The sequence below is a fragment of the Xiphophorus couchianus genome, chromosome 3, assembly GCF_001444195.1.
Source record: "Xiphophorus couchianus chromosome 3, X_couchianus-1.0, whole genome shotgun sequence".
NCBI lineage: Eukaryota > Metazoa > Chordata > Actinopteri > Cyprinodontiformes > Poeciliidae > Xiphophorus > Xiphophorus couchianus.
Genome location: NC_040230.1, coordinates 17,036,524 through 17,049,984, shown reverse-complemented (window position 1 = coordinate 17,049,984; position 13,461 = coordinate 17,036,524). Strand labels below are relative to the sequence as shown.

Sequence of the window (13,461 nt, the reverse complement as noted above, 5' to 3'; positions counted from 1 at the left end):
TCTGTGAACAATTCCGATTTGGATCAAGTTTGGAAGCACTTCATTCTTGATTCATTGACTCAAGCTCGTTAGGATGAAGGCTGCAGCTCATGGTGGATGCTGGTACCCGCCGTGCGCGTCATAGGCAAGAGGAGGGTCTGAATGCGCGTTCCTCCGCGCGTTCCTCTTGCTCCCCGCTTCCCAGTCCAAGCCTGGTCTTTTCGCTGACTCAGTGCCTTAAGCAGCATCAAGGTTCATCGGAACAGAGCTTCAGCATCCTCTGCGGAGAAATACATCGGCCATGGCTAAAACTGTAACCGGTAAGTGTGTTAAGACTCGTCCTTTCTGATAAGACGGGAGGATGGATGGATAGATGGATGGATGGGTGGATGGATTGATGGATGGATAGACTCATGACAGGTGCATCCTTTCCGTTACCAGAAAGGTGCAGCATACGGTCTGGCGTTATATTGTGAAGGATTAAAAAAACCAAACATTTTAAGCACTGATCTCTTCTACTGAACGCGAGTGTGTTGTCTCAGTTGAAATCTGCAAAATGCAAGAATGGGCTTACAAGGCCAGAATCCTTCTTTGTCTGAAACGTTTATTTGATTGTTGCATTGTTAATATTTTTATTTCACATAATGCAGCATAGTGAAAATACTATGATCGGAATTCTTAAAACAGCTTTATTCGCAGTGCTGCACCTGCGCCGCTTCATGCCACAGCGGCCCCCCAACATGCAGCATAATGCAGACGGACCCCACCCAAGATGCTAAGCGGCCGATCATTGAGCCGACAGCAAAACAGTCATATTTATCCCGCATTGGCTTCTTTCTACGTGACTTTTACTATGTCCAAGCTTGCATAGAGATGCTAATCTTCAAGTGTTGTGTTTATGTAGTTATTATTATTATTATTTTTTTTAACGTGATGAGAACTGAGCCTTTTCATTCTTTAGCTTGTCTTATTACCTCAAAGTCCAGGATAGATCTCCAGCTGTGGCATGTATTGCAATTCATCTAGCAAGAAAGGAACGGTTTATATATTCATTAATGATAATAGTTGGGGATTTAAAGTAAAACGCTAAAACAGCTTTTATTATTGGGTATATATTTCCCACTACACTAGTTTGCCATAGAGACAAATTGCTCAGCAGTTTTTGTTTTACATCAGGGTATTAAAACAATGCCCTGATTTAATCATTCAATTTTGATTGTTTTGTGTGTGTTTGCATGCCTTGTTATGGAGAGCATCCTAAAGCAGATAAGTGTATTGTAAGGTGGGAGGCAGGCCAGCCCTGCAGCAAAAGAGCTGCTTCACACACCGGCCTTTGGAACAGAAGGCTCAGCGGCCCTGTTGTCCTCTCTTAAGACCTATGTGGGCACTTTCACAAAAATGTAAAGAAGGAAAACAAATGGAGTGCAGATCATCAATCAGCCGATTCTTGCTGCCTTGATATTAAAATAAGCTTGCGGGAGGCTTTGGCACAAAAATTTTACAAGGAAACTGGATGAACTTACATGCAGGCCCGTTTTGTTAGAATCAAATGTGATTTTATGGTTATGCCTAGTTTCTTTTAAAAAAGAAATGTATGGTGACCACATCAGAATGGATAAATCAATTACTCTTCAATTATTAATGGAGGAACACAATGCTTCCATACCTTTAAGACTTTAAATGCATTATTGATTCTGTAATAGTGAAATGATAAAATACCTTGCAAAATTATTCATACCCCTTGAACTTTCACCTATTCTCTTCCATTATGAACACATTTTTTAAATTGCTTATTCCGGTATTACATTATACAGGAACATAAAGTATTATGAAGTAGAAGGAAAAGAATACACTCATTTTATGAGAAAAATAAATTTTAAGAGTGTGTTGTGAAATTGTGTTCAATGTCATTTAATTTGATAGCCCCAAATTATAATAATAGTAAAGAAAAGAAAATCACTATATTAGGAAATGGTGTCCACCTTTATGTTATTTAATATCAGTATGAATTTAGCTGTTTTGTGAAGAATTCAGAGATTGTTTTAGAGAACATTAGTAAATGACATCATGCTGATGAAGGAATACAGCAGACATGACATGGATAATATTGTGGTGAAGTTTAAAGTAGAGTCAGGTTAGAAAACCATAACCCAAACCTTAAACTTCAACAGGTCTGTTCAATTTCTCATCTGGAGAATAGAAAAGGTATGTTAAAAATGCAAATCTGCCAAGATATGACTGTCCATCTAAACTGACAAGTCAGGTAAAGATTAATTGAAAAAACTTAGAGGAGATGATGAAATCCTTAGCTCAGGTGGAAGAATCCATTGACAGTACAACTGCACTGCACTCAACAAATCTGGCTTATAAGCAAAAGTAGTAATAGCCATAAAATCCCTTTTTCAGTTTGCCACAAAACCATCCAAGGCACAGTCAGCATCTAGAGGAAAGTCAAATCATGTGATGTTTTTCTTTCACTTCATGATTATATTGCATTGAATCCCAATAAAATGCACTAAGATTACTTTTAGCCAACAAGTATGACAGAAAACAATGCAGACTACCCTAAATACTGTACACCAATGCTGAAGCATAATGGTGTTAACATCATGCCAAGGGGATTTTTTTCTTTGGAAAGAAAAGATAAGCTGGTCAAAGTTGGTATGAAGATGGATGGAGCTAAATACATTCTTCCCATCCATGAATTAAATCTGTGAGAGACTGCTAAAATGTTGTGACTTAGTCCGAGGCTTACCTTGCCGGTAGGATAGCAACCTTAAATGAACAACCAGCGCAACAGTGAAACAGCTTATTTCAGACTCTTGGGGACTAAGCACAAGGGTGCATTTGTGCATGACATCCAAATAGATTACATGTTGGGACTCTACCATGACAAAATGTGAGAAAATTCAAGGGCTATAAATGCTTTATTAACATTATATGGTTTATTGAGCAACCTCCATTTGCCAACTATTTGTTTTAATTTCAGGACTCAATTACTGAGTAAGTACCTTTGTTGTATATTGTTTGACCTGATTAGATTTTTTAAAAATTTCCCAACAGCATACAAAGAGAAGATGAAGGAGTTGTCCGTCCTCTCCCTTATCTGTTCCTGCTTCTACCCCGAGACTCGCAACAAACTCGTTTGTGAGTTTGAAGGTATGAAGGATCTGAAAAATTGATTTTCTTTACAACCAAACAAATGGTCCCTAAAGGATGTTTTCTCTTCCCTGGAAGAAGAGGCATTAATCAACTGGTATGTTAATGGATTTTTTTAACACTCTCATTGTATTTGTCTGATTTACAGACATGGAAGTTAAAGCTATAGACAAACGGGCCTCAGGGCAAGCCTTTGAGGTAATTCTCAAGCCCCAGTCTCCGGTGTCAGACATTGCCCACAACCTTCCCTCTCCCCCAAAGAGGGATCTCTCCCTGGAGGAGATTGAGAAGAAACTGGAGGCAGCTGAAGAGCGAAGGAAGGTATTTTCTTTCTGACCAACAGCTTTGTGTTCTAAATAGTAGAGGCTTTTCAAAATTACATGGATGTGTATTTTAGTACCAAGAGTCTCAGGTGCTGAAGGCGTTGGCGGAAAAGCGGGAGCATGAAAGGGACGTGTTGCTAAAGGCCATGGAGGAGAACAGCAACTTTAGCAAGATGGCCGAGGAAAAGCTCCAGATGAAGATGGAACAGATTAAGGAGAATCGCGAGGCCCAGCTGGCAGCCATGATGGAGCGCCTACAGGAGAAGGTCAGAGTTGCAAAAAAATCAGGCATTTATCAGTGGGAATCAGTGTTGCAGTTTGAGTTTTAGAATTTTCAAACTAATTATTGTCACTATGTGTGTCACTGTGTTCAGGAGAAGCATGCCGCAGCTGTGCGCAGGAACAAAGAACTGCTGAGGGAAGAGCAGCTAGCATGAGCTTCACACAATTCCTGTGGTCCGTCTGTCGAACCATCCATCCATCCATCCCTGCCCCGCCTTCAACCTCTCCAAAACAGACACTCTGCCCTGAAGGCTGAGAGGCTCAAGAAACTCACCACCACAGCACTGCACACCTTGTCACAACTATCCACAACCATCAGTATTATCAATAATACAGACATCTATGACACTCCTTTTACAACTAAATAGATTTGTTGATTTAGCAAAAGTGCAACCATATTACTTTTATTTTGTAAATACTATCTATCTATCTATCTATCTATCTATCTATCTATCTAGCTAGCTAGCTAGCTATCTAGATACCACATAGAAACTAGATAGACAGATAGCGGGTTAGCTATCTGTTTAGCTAGCTAGCCAGATAGCTTCCTGTCTCTCTCTCTGTATCTCCCTCTCTCTGTGTCTAGCTGTCTTGCTAACTAGCTAGATAAAAAGACTGAAAGCTAGTTAGCTAAATTTCTTGATAGCCAACATTTTATTTGTTTATCTAGCTAGCTAGCTTGCTATCTTTTTGTTAGTGACTGTTTATGTTCTTCAAGTTTTACACCACAACTCTTATCATTTGAAAGGCCTGAGTGTTGGGAGTTGGCAGAAGATGGAGGATTTTCAGTGTTTTCTGATGATGTCATGACGATGACGACGACGATGTTGATAAAATATTTGTATGTTTCGTGAAGAGTAACAGACGATATGTACGCTGCAAATCTGGTTTGTGTATATCGCATCTGTTATCTCCCCCATGCCGCCTACTCATGCTCAGCACCCATAGATTCAGACCACTTCCTCTGAGATGAATTGTATTGTTGTTAGGAATGTATTTGCCTAAAGGGAGTAACTATACATCTGCATATTCACACCTTTTTTCAACCAGTCATTTGCCAAATAAATAGCTCTCCTAGGATCTCTGGAGATGAGTCTCAAAAAAATGAATGAATGTTATGAGACCAAACTGGTATCATACAGTGTCTTGGACAGTGGAATGTGCTGTTGCTCTCATCTTGATATTTGATAGTGTGAACCTAAAATATGTCTGTGTGGGCGACTAGGCATCATTAGCATCTTTTCTCCTTAGAGGTTTAGGTAGATAATGGATGCAAGAAGCTTTACATACAGCACACTGAAGTAGTCTCTTTTTAACCTTCAGAATACCACTGATATCTGCCTGCGTAGTCTGCTGCTTGTGTTTTTTTCCTCTTCATATTTTTCTCTGTGAAAGCTTTGCTGAATAAAGGTTTGGGAGTTCTGTGAACATGGCATGCACCATCTATTACGTTTCTGTAATAAAACACAAGGGGAATTGTAAACTGCCAAATAAAAGAACCAGTTATCTACACACCATGAGAACTGCAGTCTGCAAAAACCCATTTTTCATTTCATTACATTTAGTCTAAGTAATAGATTTCCAGTAAACCATATGAATGTTTTCATTGGTAAGACTAATATAAACAGAGAGGACAAACCAATGTAGCTGTACATCATGCTTGGAATTTGGGTTTTCTATTTATAGAAACCAAGGTTTTATTTCTAAAGGTTTTACAACCAAAGACACTGATTAACTCTATTAAACTAATTGGTTTTATGATCAGCCAAAAACAATTCAAAATAGATCTGAATGATGAGTTCCTAACATTCCTATTGAACACATTTCATCACAAACATAAAGAAAGATTGTTAATTGCAAATTAATTATAAGAAAAACTTTACATTGTCTATATAGTACAGAAAAACAATCAATGAAAGATAAAGACACACTTGTTTTTAAAATGTTTATTATTATTATTATTATCAATAATAATAATAATAATAATAATAATAATAATAATAATAATAATAATAATAACAACAGAATAGCAATAATAATAATAATAATAATAATAGATTAACCTGAAACCCTTGAACTAGCCCTGGCTTGCACAACTTTTTCATGTTTCCACAAAAAGTGTCACTTGTTCAAAATCTATTAGTGTAAGAGTGATCTTCTACCAACAGGTGGCAGCATCCGACTTAAATCTCAATTTGCAAAGCAGGTCACTGTTTTGTTTAAAAAAGAAGGAAACAAATAAACACTTAGGCTTTCGTTGTGACCTTGTTTTCAAACTATAGATTTGCCTATCAGAAGATGGTAAATTAAACAACCTTAATATATTTTAGATGAGTGGGTGGCTTTAGTCCGCAGACAACAAATTAAGAACACATTTTACCCCTTGGGAGCTCTAGAAGGATACAACTGCCTCACTAAAACAATGAACCTCTAAAAATCTTAACTTATAGAAACCAAACAAGAAACAACCCATTTGAGTCAAGATGCGATTTATGAGACCATCTGCTTCTGCGTTGGTGATACTTAATAACTCTTTCTCCACCAATGTCCCCATCCTGTTCACACTATTGTCTCCATTCCAGACCAGCCCAGGCTGGTGAGGTCAGGGTAACATTGTAAAGGATTTCCTCTGGCTCTTAATGATTTCCTGGGTATTCATAAGGGCAACAATGCATTTGGATTCTGTTACACAAACCTGGCACATGGCAAAGGACCTGCTTTCCAGTTAATAACCTGGATCTTATTAACTTATAATGAACTTCCATGGTGCTGCTGCTATAATGCACCTGCAGCATAAATACTGATTAGAGAAGAAGCCTATAATCAGTTAATCGCATTTTGTCAAAGGAATAAGTTTATTCAAAAGTGTTGAGGATTAAATAAAACAGAAAAATGCCAGAAATGTGTTTTGGACCCACTTTATTTGTAAAAACAAAAAAATTATAACCAATACATAAACAATCATTTTTAAGTTTCAAGACACGTGTTTTCCAAATGTAGTCCATACAACATTAAATTTATGTTTTTTCACATAGTTGCAATATTGCTAAATAAAACAGAACAAATTAAACAACTTTAAAATGTAGACATCTGTAGCCAACTGGGCCAGACTAACTAGGGCAGTATCGTAAGTTGTTGTTCACCTCAAATTTTTATTTTTCAGTGAATGGAGATTTGGCAAACACCTGTTTTGCAGGTATTCAAATGAAAATTATAAGCCAAGATTTTCATGTTAAACATCACTATACAACTATTTGTAAATGATGATGTCATAGGCCCATTTTTTTTATCTAGCTAACCCCAAACACTTCAGGTGCAAAAACAGCAAACCTTAAGCACATCTTCCAGCCTTCCTTTGTTTTTGGTGTATTTCAGTGGCTTGGTTAAAAAGCCAAGTCATAGTTATAATGTTTTTGTCTCATTGTTACCAGTAGATGACAAAGTTATTATTTGTTCAAAAGAAACGTTAGTTTCTTTTTATTTAGTGGTTTGGGCAAACAGCTTTTGTGATATTTACTTATAACTTGCATAGGTAAAAGAAAATTGAGTGGGCACCAAAACTCTAGCCCAGGGGCCCATATCCTCCTATGTCCAGCCTTGGTGGTCGCCAGTTTACACAGTTTTTTAATTGTATCTGTACATTTCCTCTACAATCATTCTATCATGGCTCATATTTTTACTTCAGTCCTCAACCTGGAGGTGAAAAAACTATCTAAATTAAGCTTTTTATTCACCAAATAGTGAATAAAAACATATTCACCTTTTAAGTAAATAAAATTCTAAAAGGGCATTATGTCCACCTGCAACTTCTCAAACTTATTTCTAAGCAAAATAAAATTATTTTGATTCATTTTCCTTTAGTTTATTGAAATATGAACAGTTGAAGCAGGATTTGTCGGTGATGGTGGGCACAGCTCAGCTGTTGCCTTGAGTCCAGTGCTCAGCGTCAGAACGCCCCAATCTCCATGCCCCACGGCCTGTAAGGCTTTGACATGGTGGAGGTGGGACTCACTGTACCGATGGCCGTTGGGGAGATGAGAGGAAAGGCCCCAAAGGAGAGGGGGAAGGCCGAAAGCGAGGAGAGAGACGAGACGAGAGGTGGGGACAACTTAGATGTCGGCACAGGTAGACTGAGGGGTAAGGAGCCATTAGGAGGCACCCTGAGAGACTCTGTGGGGGATAGCATACTGAGTCTGGATGTTCCAGAAACCTCACCGGATGAGGAGGATGAAGAAGAAGAGGAGCAGGAGGACGGTGGACTGCTGTTTGTTCTGGGCGCAGGTGTCCTGCCCTGAGGGTGCTGGAGAAGAAGATGGTGGGGGAGAGGGGATGGGGCTGTTCCATACGCCGAGCCCCAAGCAAAGTGTTCCAGTCCAGTGTGCACCTCCCTCTGAGAGGCGTAGTTGCTGAGGTGGGACACCAAGCGGATCCGCAGGGAGTCTGTACTCTCCCGGCCCTCAATGATGCTCAGGTAACGGGCCGTCTCTGCCAGACACTCCCTGAAGCCCAAACTGCGGTAATCCTTAGCAAGAGCATGAGCCTCAAAGTAACCTGTGAGGGAAGACAACAGGAACCTGTCAGGTAAGACAACAGGAATATCCAACCTGAAGCAGAAAGTTCTGGTTTGCCTTATAACGTCAGAGGGTTATTCACCTTTTCCTCCAGATGCATGAAGCATCTTCAGGTGGTCCACTGTCATCTGCAGAATTTCAGCCTTTTCCAATTTAGCTGATCCCTGAAAAGCAGAAAGATGAATATTGTTACTTTACACAAATTTTAATTGAATTTGGCTATAATCTGCATTAAAAAAACCCAAAACCATCTGTTTGGGTTCAGGATGTAATGAGGGGAAGAGTAATTCACCTGCTTCTCAAAAGCACTTGGTACCAGTCTTCTCAGTTCTGACAGGCTACTATTGATCCGGTCACGTCTCCTTTTCTCTATTATCTATTTATAAGCATTTCAATATAAAGACATATAAATATTTTATCAGAAAACAGATGAAAATATAAATATATAAGATAAATTAAAAACAGATACAATAATAATTGAGAATAGAGGAAGAAAAGAACTGAGGTTTTAAAAAGTGTTTGCATACCCCTCTGCGCCTTTTTCTTGCTTGAACTTGTGTAGTGGTGGTGGAGGGTGACATCGATCCTGGAGAGTCAGCTTGACTGAAAAGAAAATATGTCTCAATTGTTTTTTATTTTTTTTAATGATTGTAAAACATGACATGACTTGTAGGCACAATATATCTTTAATCTAGAAATGACATAAAATATAATATATAAAATGTAAATTCTAAGATATAACATATAATCTATCATGTAGTTATTGAAAAAAAAAAAAAATCCTACCCATTTTCGTCGCCACTGTCCTTCTCCACCTCCACGTTGTCATCCAGCTCGCTGTCTGATGAGCTGTAATTGAGGCTTCGCTTCATTCTGATGTCCGGGCTCACACGGATGAAGGTGGTTTTAGTTTCACAGAGAGCTCCAGCTGCGCAGGGTCCGAGCAACAGTTTGAACATCAGATCTGCTTCTGCTGGGATTACTTTCACACCGCGGGAAGGGGGCGGGGCCTAATGAGTGAGGTGGGAGTGGTCCGAACTGGACCCGTTGGGCGAGCTCGAACTAAGCTGACACCTAAATGACGTGTTCATTTAAGAAATATATGCATGACTGGAAAGGTTGGAAGAAAGTAGCATTTGTTCTTTAATTTCTTTTAGCAGCAAACAGATGAGCCTCAGTGAAAGACTTCTTGTTAAAGTTTCTTTTTCAGCTTCTTTTGTTGTTAGATTTTCAAAACTCTGAAGCTGAATCTTTGATCTTTTCTTTATGACAATAGTTTTTACATTTTTTTTTTAAACAAGCACATTTATTTCTTTAAAGTATTCTGTTCGGTTGCATATATACCTATACCTGAGTATATTTTAGTAACTGTATTTTTTTTTCATTGTGAATTTGTCCTTACTGCACAGTCTCTTATTTTTCTTTTTTCTTTTTCTTTTATTTTTATTATTTTTCTCACTTACCTTAACTTGCTGCTCTATTCTATTCTATTCCAAACAGAAGCAGTAATCCATCAGTGGAAATCCCACCACCTCCCCTAACCCTCCACCCCGGCTGCTGTCTCATAGACCACTACCTTGTTGAGACACAGCTGTTTCTGCTCCATCAGGTCAGTTGTTAAGTTCATGCACTGGGGCGAGACAAGTGCAGATGAGATCTTGATTCCCGTGAACAACTGCTGCAACACCAACAATTCCTGCTCTTAGCAGGTCGTAGATATTTCCATAACATCAGGTACAACATGAAGTGAGAGCGATGATGAGCATCGCACATCTCTCATATCATTTGAAGATAGCATAATACAAAGACAGTCATTATTTAAAAAAATAAAAACTTTGTCAGAGTAAACATCTGAAAACTACATTTCATAATGTACAGAACCACTATAATATTCTCTTAGTTTTAAGCTGCTTTAGTTTTAAGTCATGCAGTTACACTGATCAGAAATGTTTACTAGACTCAGTTATTCTGTACATGTTGCAAATGTAAGATTGGTAACAGTGCACCACAATATAGGCTTCCTCCTTCCCACTGTAGTAAAATTTTCCTGAGTTTCTGAACTCAGGCGTGAACCTGCAAACACCACAGACTGCAATGAAGGGTGGATACTGATTATTCATTATTATTTGTCAGTGCGATCTTTTCATTTGAACATGGAAAATCAAGTCTTGCAAAGATAATAGCTTACAAATGGTATTAAAATGAGGAAACAAATAAAGAACAATGAATGAACTGTAACAAGGGCGAGCGTATATTTGGATTGCTTATATCTATTAACATGCTCTACATATTTTTATATAACAAATGTCATTACTAAGATTATAAAATAATTTCTCTGCTGGGATGAATAAAGTAATTCTATTCTATATTCTATATTACTATAATAATGTTTTGTTCCATCCATCCATCCATTTTCTGTTCACCCTTGTCCCTAATGGGGTCGGGAGGGTTGCTGGTGCCTATCTCCAGCTACGTTCCGGGCGAGAGGCGGGGAACACCCCGAACAGGTCGCCAGTCTGTCGCATAATGTTTTGTTCACCAACCTTAATTTTTGTTGCCCACTGGTTAGATGGGTGGATTCATGGGTGGATGGACACATTAAAAAAGTTGGTGCTGCTCAATCATTTGTCACATTGACAGGCAACTTAAAAAAGATAGATCTGGAAATAATACAAAAATTCATACAGACCCTAACTGGAAGATACTTCAAAATTATATATTTTATACTAATAAAATATATAAAGTAGCACTCAGCTATCTCAAACATCAAAGATCTTGTTGAGTTTGAGAAACCAAGTCAGACAAACTATCCCTTTTTATCAGATCTTGTATCATCTCACATACATGACATTTGTTGACTGACAGATAACAACTTAAAGATGTTTTGAATCACTTTAATATTGTTTATCATCTTATTATAGTAACAGGTTTCCACTGTGACAGGATTTTTCAGGTGGTTTCCATTATGCATACTCAAACCGTTCACACCTCACTGTCAAGGTCCTCTACATTAGCACCAGCATTCCTTTGGCTCCTTAAGGTTACTAATTATGATTTAGCTTCGCCAAAACCTTGACCTTTCAGTTCTGGCATCAAAACCGTTTCTTTAGGACGGTGGGGGTGAACATTATAAATGGTCCAATTCTGTTTGAACCTGTTCAGTTTCAGCTCATTTGTTTATGACTGCCACATTTCTCTAGATTATCTTTAAGTTGAACAACCTCAGCAGCATGCCAGCACGGCCGGTGACCGCTGCACTTCATTTAGCACTAGCTCGTAGATGAAACTGCTCTCAAACCAACCATGTGCCAGGAAGCTAAAAGGTATAAGCAAGCATTTGTTTGAAACTGGCGTGTGCCCAGCTGCCTTCCTCAATCTCCCCTCAGGTTTCCCTGGGTGACTCTTTTTTTGTGTGGGAGAGTGCGGCCCGAGTGTGCGCCGGGGTGTGTTTGCGTGTGTTTGCGTGAATGAGAGTGTGTGGGCGTGTTCAGGAGGTGCTGTTTCCCACAACCCTGATCTAATTCCGTGGTAACTCAATCTCCGTGTGAGCTCTTCCCGGCGAGTGTTCTCCCACCCGTCGACAGTCTCTCCCTGGCTGGCTGAGTGTGTCTGACGGAGGTCTAGCCCTCACTTCCCCCACCTCTTTCCCTTCCCTCCCCCTTGTCCTACACACCCTCCCATCAGGATTGATTTACTATGTCAACCGTCGTGGCAGTCGGCAGCAGCGACGCTCACAGCCGGGCCTGCATCCTGTGTGCACACCATCTTGACATCTTATACCTGCCACTCAACAACTGCTGCAGTGGAGTTTGTGTTTTGTGGGTGCTGTGGGGAGGGAGGCCGACAGGAAGGCACTTGAGCATGTGAGATAATTTCCTTGTTCATGTTTTATTCAACTGGGGAATGGTGCAGGGGACTTGGCGAAGGAAAAAGCCTGAACTTTGTTGCACGCAAGAGGTATGATATTATGTAAGGAAGGGAAAATGCCACCCAAGTTGGACTTAAATAAGCCGTCCTACTTGGGGAAATGTCTCCAAGACAGCCTCTGTACAACAATGTTATCCTATGGGCCACAGTTTCCTGCCTGTCCCGTCTTATTCCAGTCAGCACCCAGGTTCTATATCGGGCAGAGAACAGACCAGGCCTGAGATCCATTCCCACTGTTCAACCACAATACACCCGCCTTCTCATTCTTTACTTTCCTGCCTTTGTTGGCATCCTTTCTATTTGTGCTTTTTGGATAGGTAAAGCCAAGAAGGATATGTTGACTTCCTTGTTTCTTTGTTTAGCATGGGGTTTTGTTTCTTGTTTCATTCAGTTTTTTTCCTATGATTTGAACACTGCCACTAATCTCTCTGCTTAAGCCACAAGATGAAAAATCTTATTATTTTTTTTGACAAACAAGAATAGCTGAATGGAATATATGCCAGTCTTTTTACCCCACAAAGGTACACAGGCCTTATAATTAGCTACTTGGTGCCATTCAGCTTTTTTCAAGCTCACAATGGTGGGAAGGCAGATCACAAGACTGATTTCTAAATAAGCGCAGCAGGAGACAGCGCATGATGTCTTTCCAGAGAAAGGAGCGCAGAGAAGACAGCTTACATTTAAGGCCATGCATTGTGTTCCCACTGGAAGAACATAGTTTGCATATCAATAGAGTATCAATAAGGTATATGGGTATTTTTATAACTTTGCTCATTTAGAAACTGCAATTTTTAAACATTTTTTTCTCCATAATAGATCAAGCTCCTTTTGACTGGTTAGAGTGTATGAATGATCTCAGTCATTTCACTGTAGCAAGTATTTGTATGTTTCTTGCTGGGAGATGAAGACATTTAGATAGCATGATGCTGCCACCGCCACATTTCACTACAGGGATGTTATGTTCAGAGTAATGTGCAGTGTTAGTTTTTTATCACTCGCTACCAAAATCTACCAAAACATTCAATGTCAGACTCATTTAACGGGAACGCCTTTTCCTACTTGTTTTGTGAGTCCTCTATGAGAACTAGTGGCAAACTTTAAATGGCACTTTTTATGACCTTTTTTCAACAATGTCTTTTTACCACTTCCAGAAAAGCCAGATTCATGGAATGCATGACTAATAACTATCCTGTTGATGTACACTCTGTTGAATAATGACA

The 13,461-nt window shown here is 39.3% G+C and overlaps 2 protein-coding genes across 2 annotated transcripts; one reads left to right on the top strand and one right to left on the bottom strand.

Moving 5' to 3' along the window:
- Positions 1-117: 117 nt before the first annotated feature.
- On the top strand, positions 118-5,257 carry stmn2a (stathmin 2a). The gene is made up of 5 exons (XM_028012981.1): positions 118-299; positions 3,043-3,138; positions 3,287-3,459; positions 3,536-3,727; positions 3,836-5,257. The coding sequence occupies exons 1-5, from the start codon at positions 281-283 to the stop codon at positions 3,896-3,898; spliced, it is 543 nt and encodes a 180-aa protein (XP_027868782.1). The 5' UTR covers positions 118-280; the 3' UTR covers positions 3,899-5,257.
- Positions 5,258-7,031: 1,774 nt separating this feature from the next.
- Positions 7,032-9,286, bottom strand: LOC114142409 (hairy/enhancer-of-split related with YRPW motif protein 1-like). Its single transcript, XM_028013689.1, has 5 exons — positions 9,101-9,286; positions 8,842-8,917; positions 8,607-8,690; positions 8,397-8,478; positions 7,032-8,294 (listed from the first exon to the last, which is right to left on the bottom strand). Exons 1-5 carry the CDS (start codon positions 9,271-9,273, stop codon positions 7,690-7,692), a joined length of 1,020 nt encoding a protein of 339 aa, XP_027869490.1. The 5' UTR covers positions 9,274-9,286; the 3' UTR covers positions 7,032-7,689.
- Between the last annotated feature and the right edge of the window lie 4,175 nt (positions 9,287-13,461).

Bases quoted from the DNA above. Each gene is read 5' to 3' on its own strand.
- stmn2a (XM_028012981.1), top strand. The intron at 3,139-3,286 runs GTATGAAGGATC...TCTGATTTACAG, and splicing joins ACTCGTTTGTGAGTTTGAAG to ACATGGAAGTTAAAGCTATA. The intron at 3,728-3,835 runs GTCAGAGTTGCA...CACTGTGTTCAG, and splicing joins TGGAGCGCCTACAGGAGAAG to GAGAAGCATGCCGCAGCTGT.
- LOC114142409 (XM_028013689.1), bottom strand. From the start codon at position 9,273: ATGTTCAAACTGTTGCTCGGACCCTGCGCAGCTGGAGCTCTCTGTGAA. The intron at 8,691-8,841 runs GTATGCAAACAC...GCTTATAAATAG, and splicing joins CAAGAAAAAGGCGCAGAGGG to ATAATAGAGAAAAGGAGACG. The intron at 8,295-8,396 runs GTGAATAACCCT...CTTCCCTCACAG, and splicing joins TCATGCATCTGGAGGAAAAG to GTTACTTTGAGGCTCATGCT.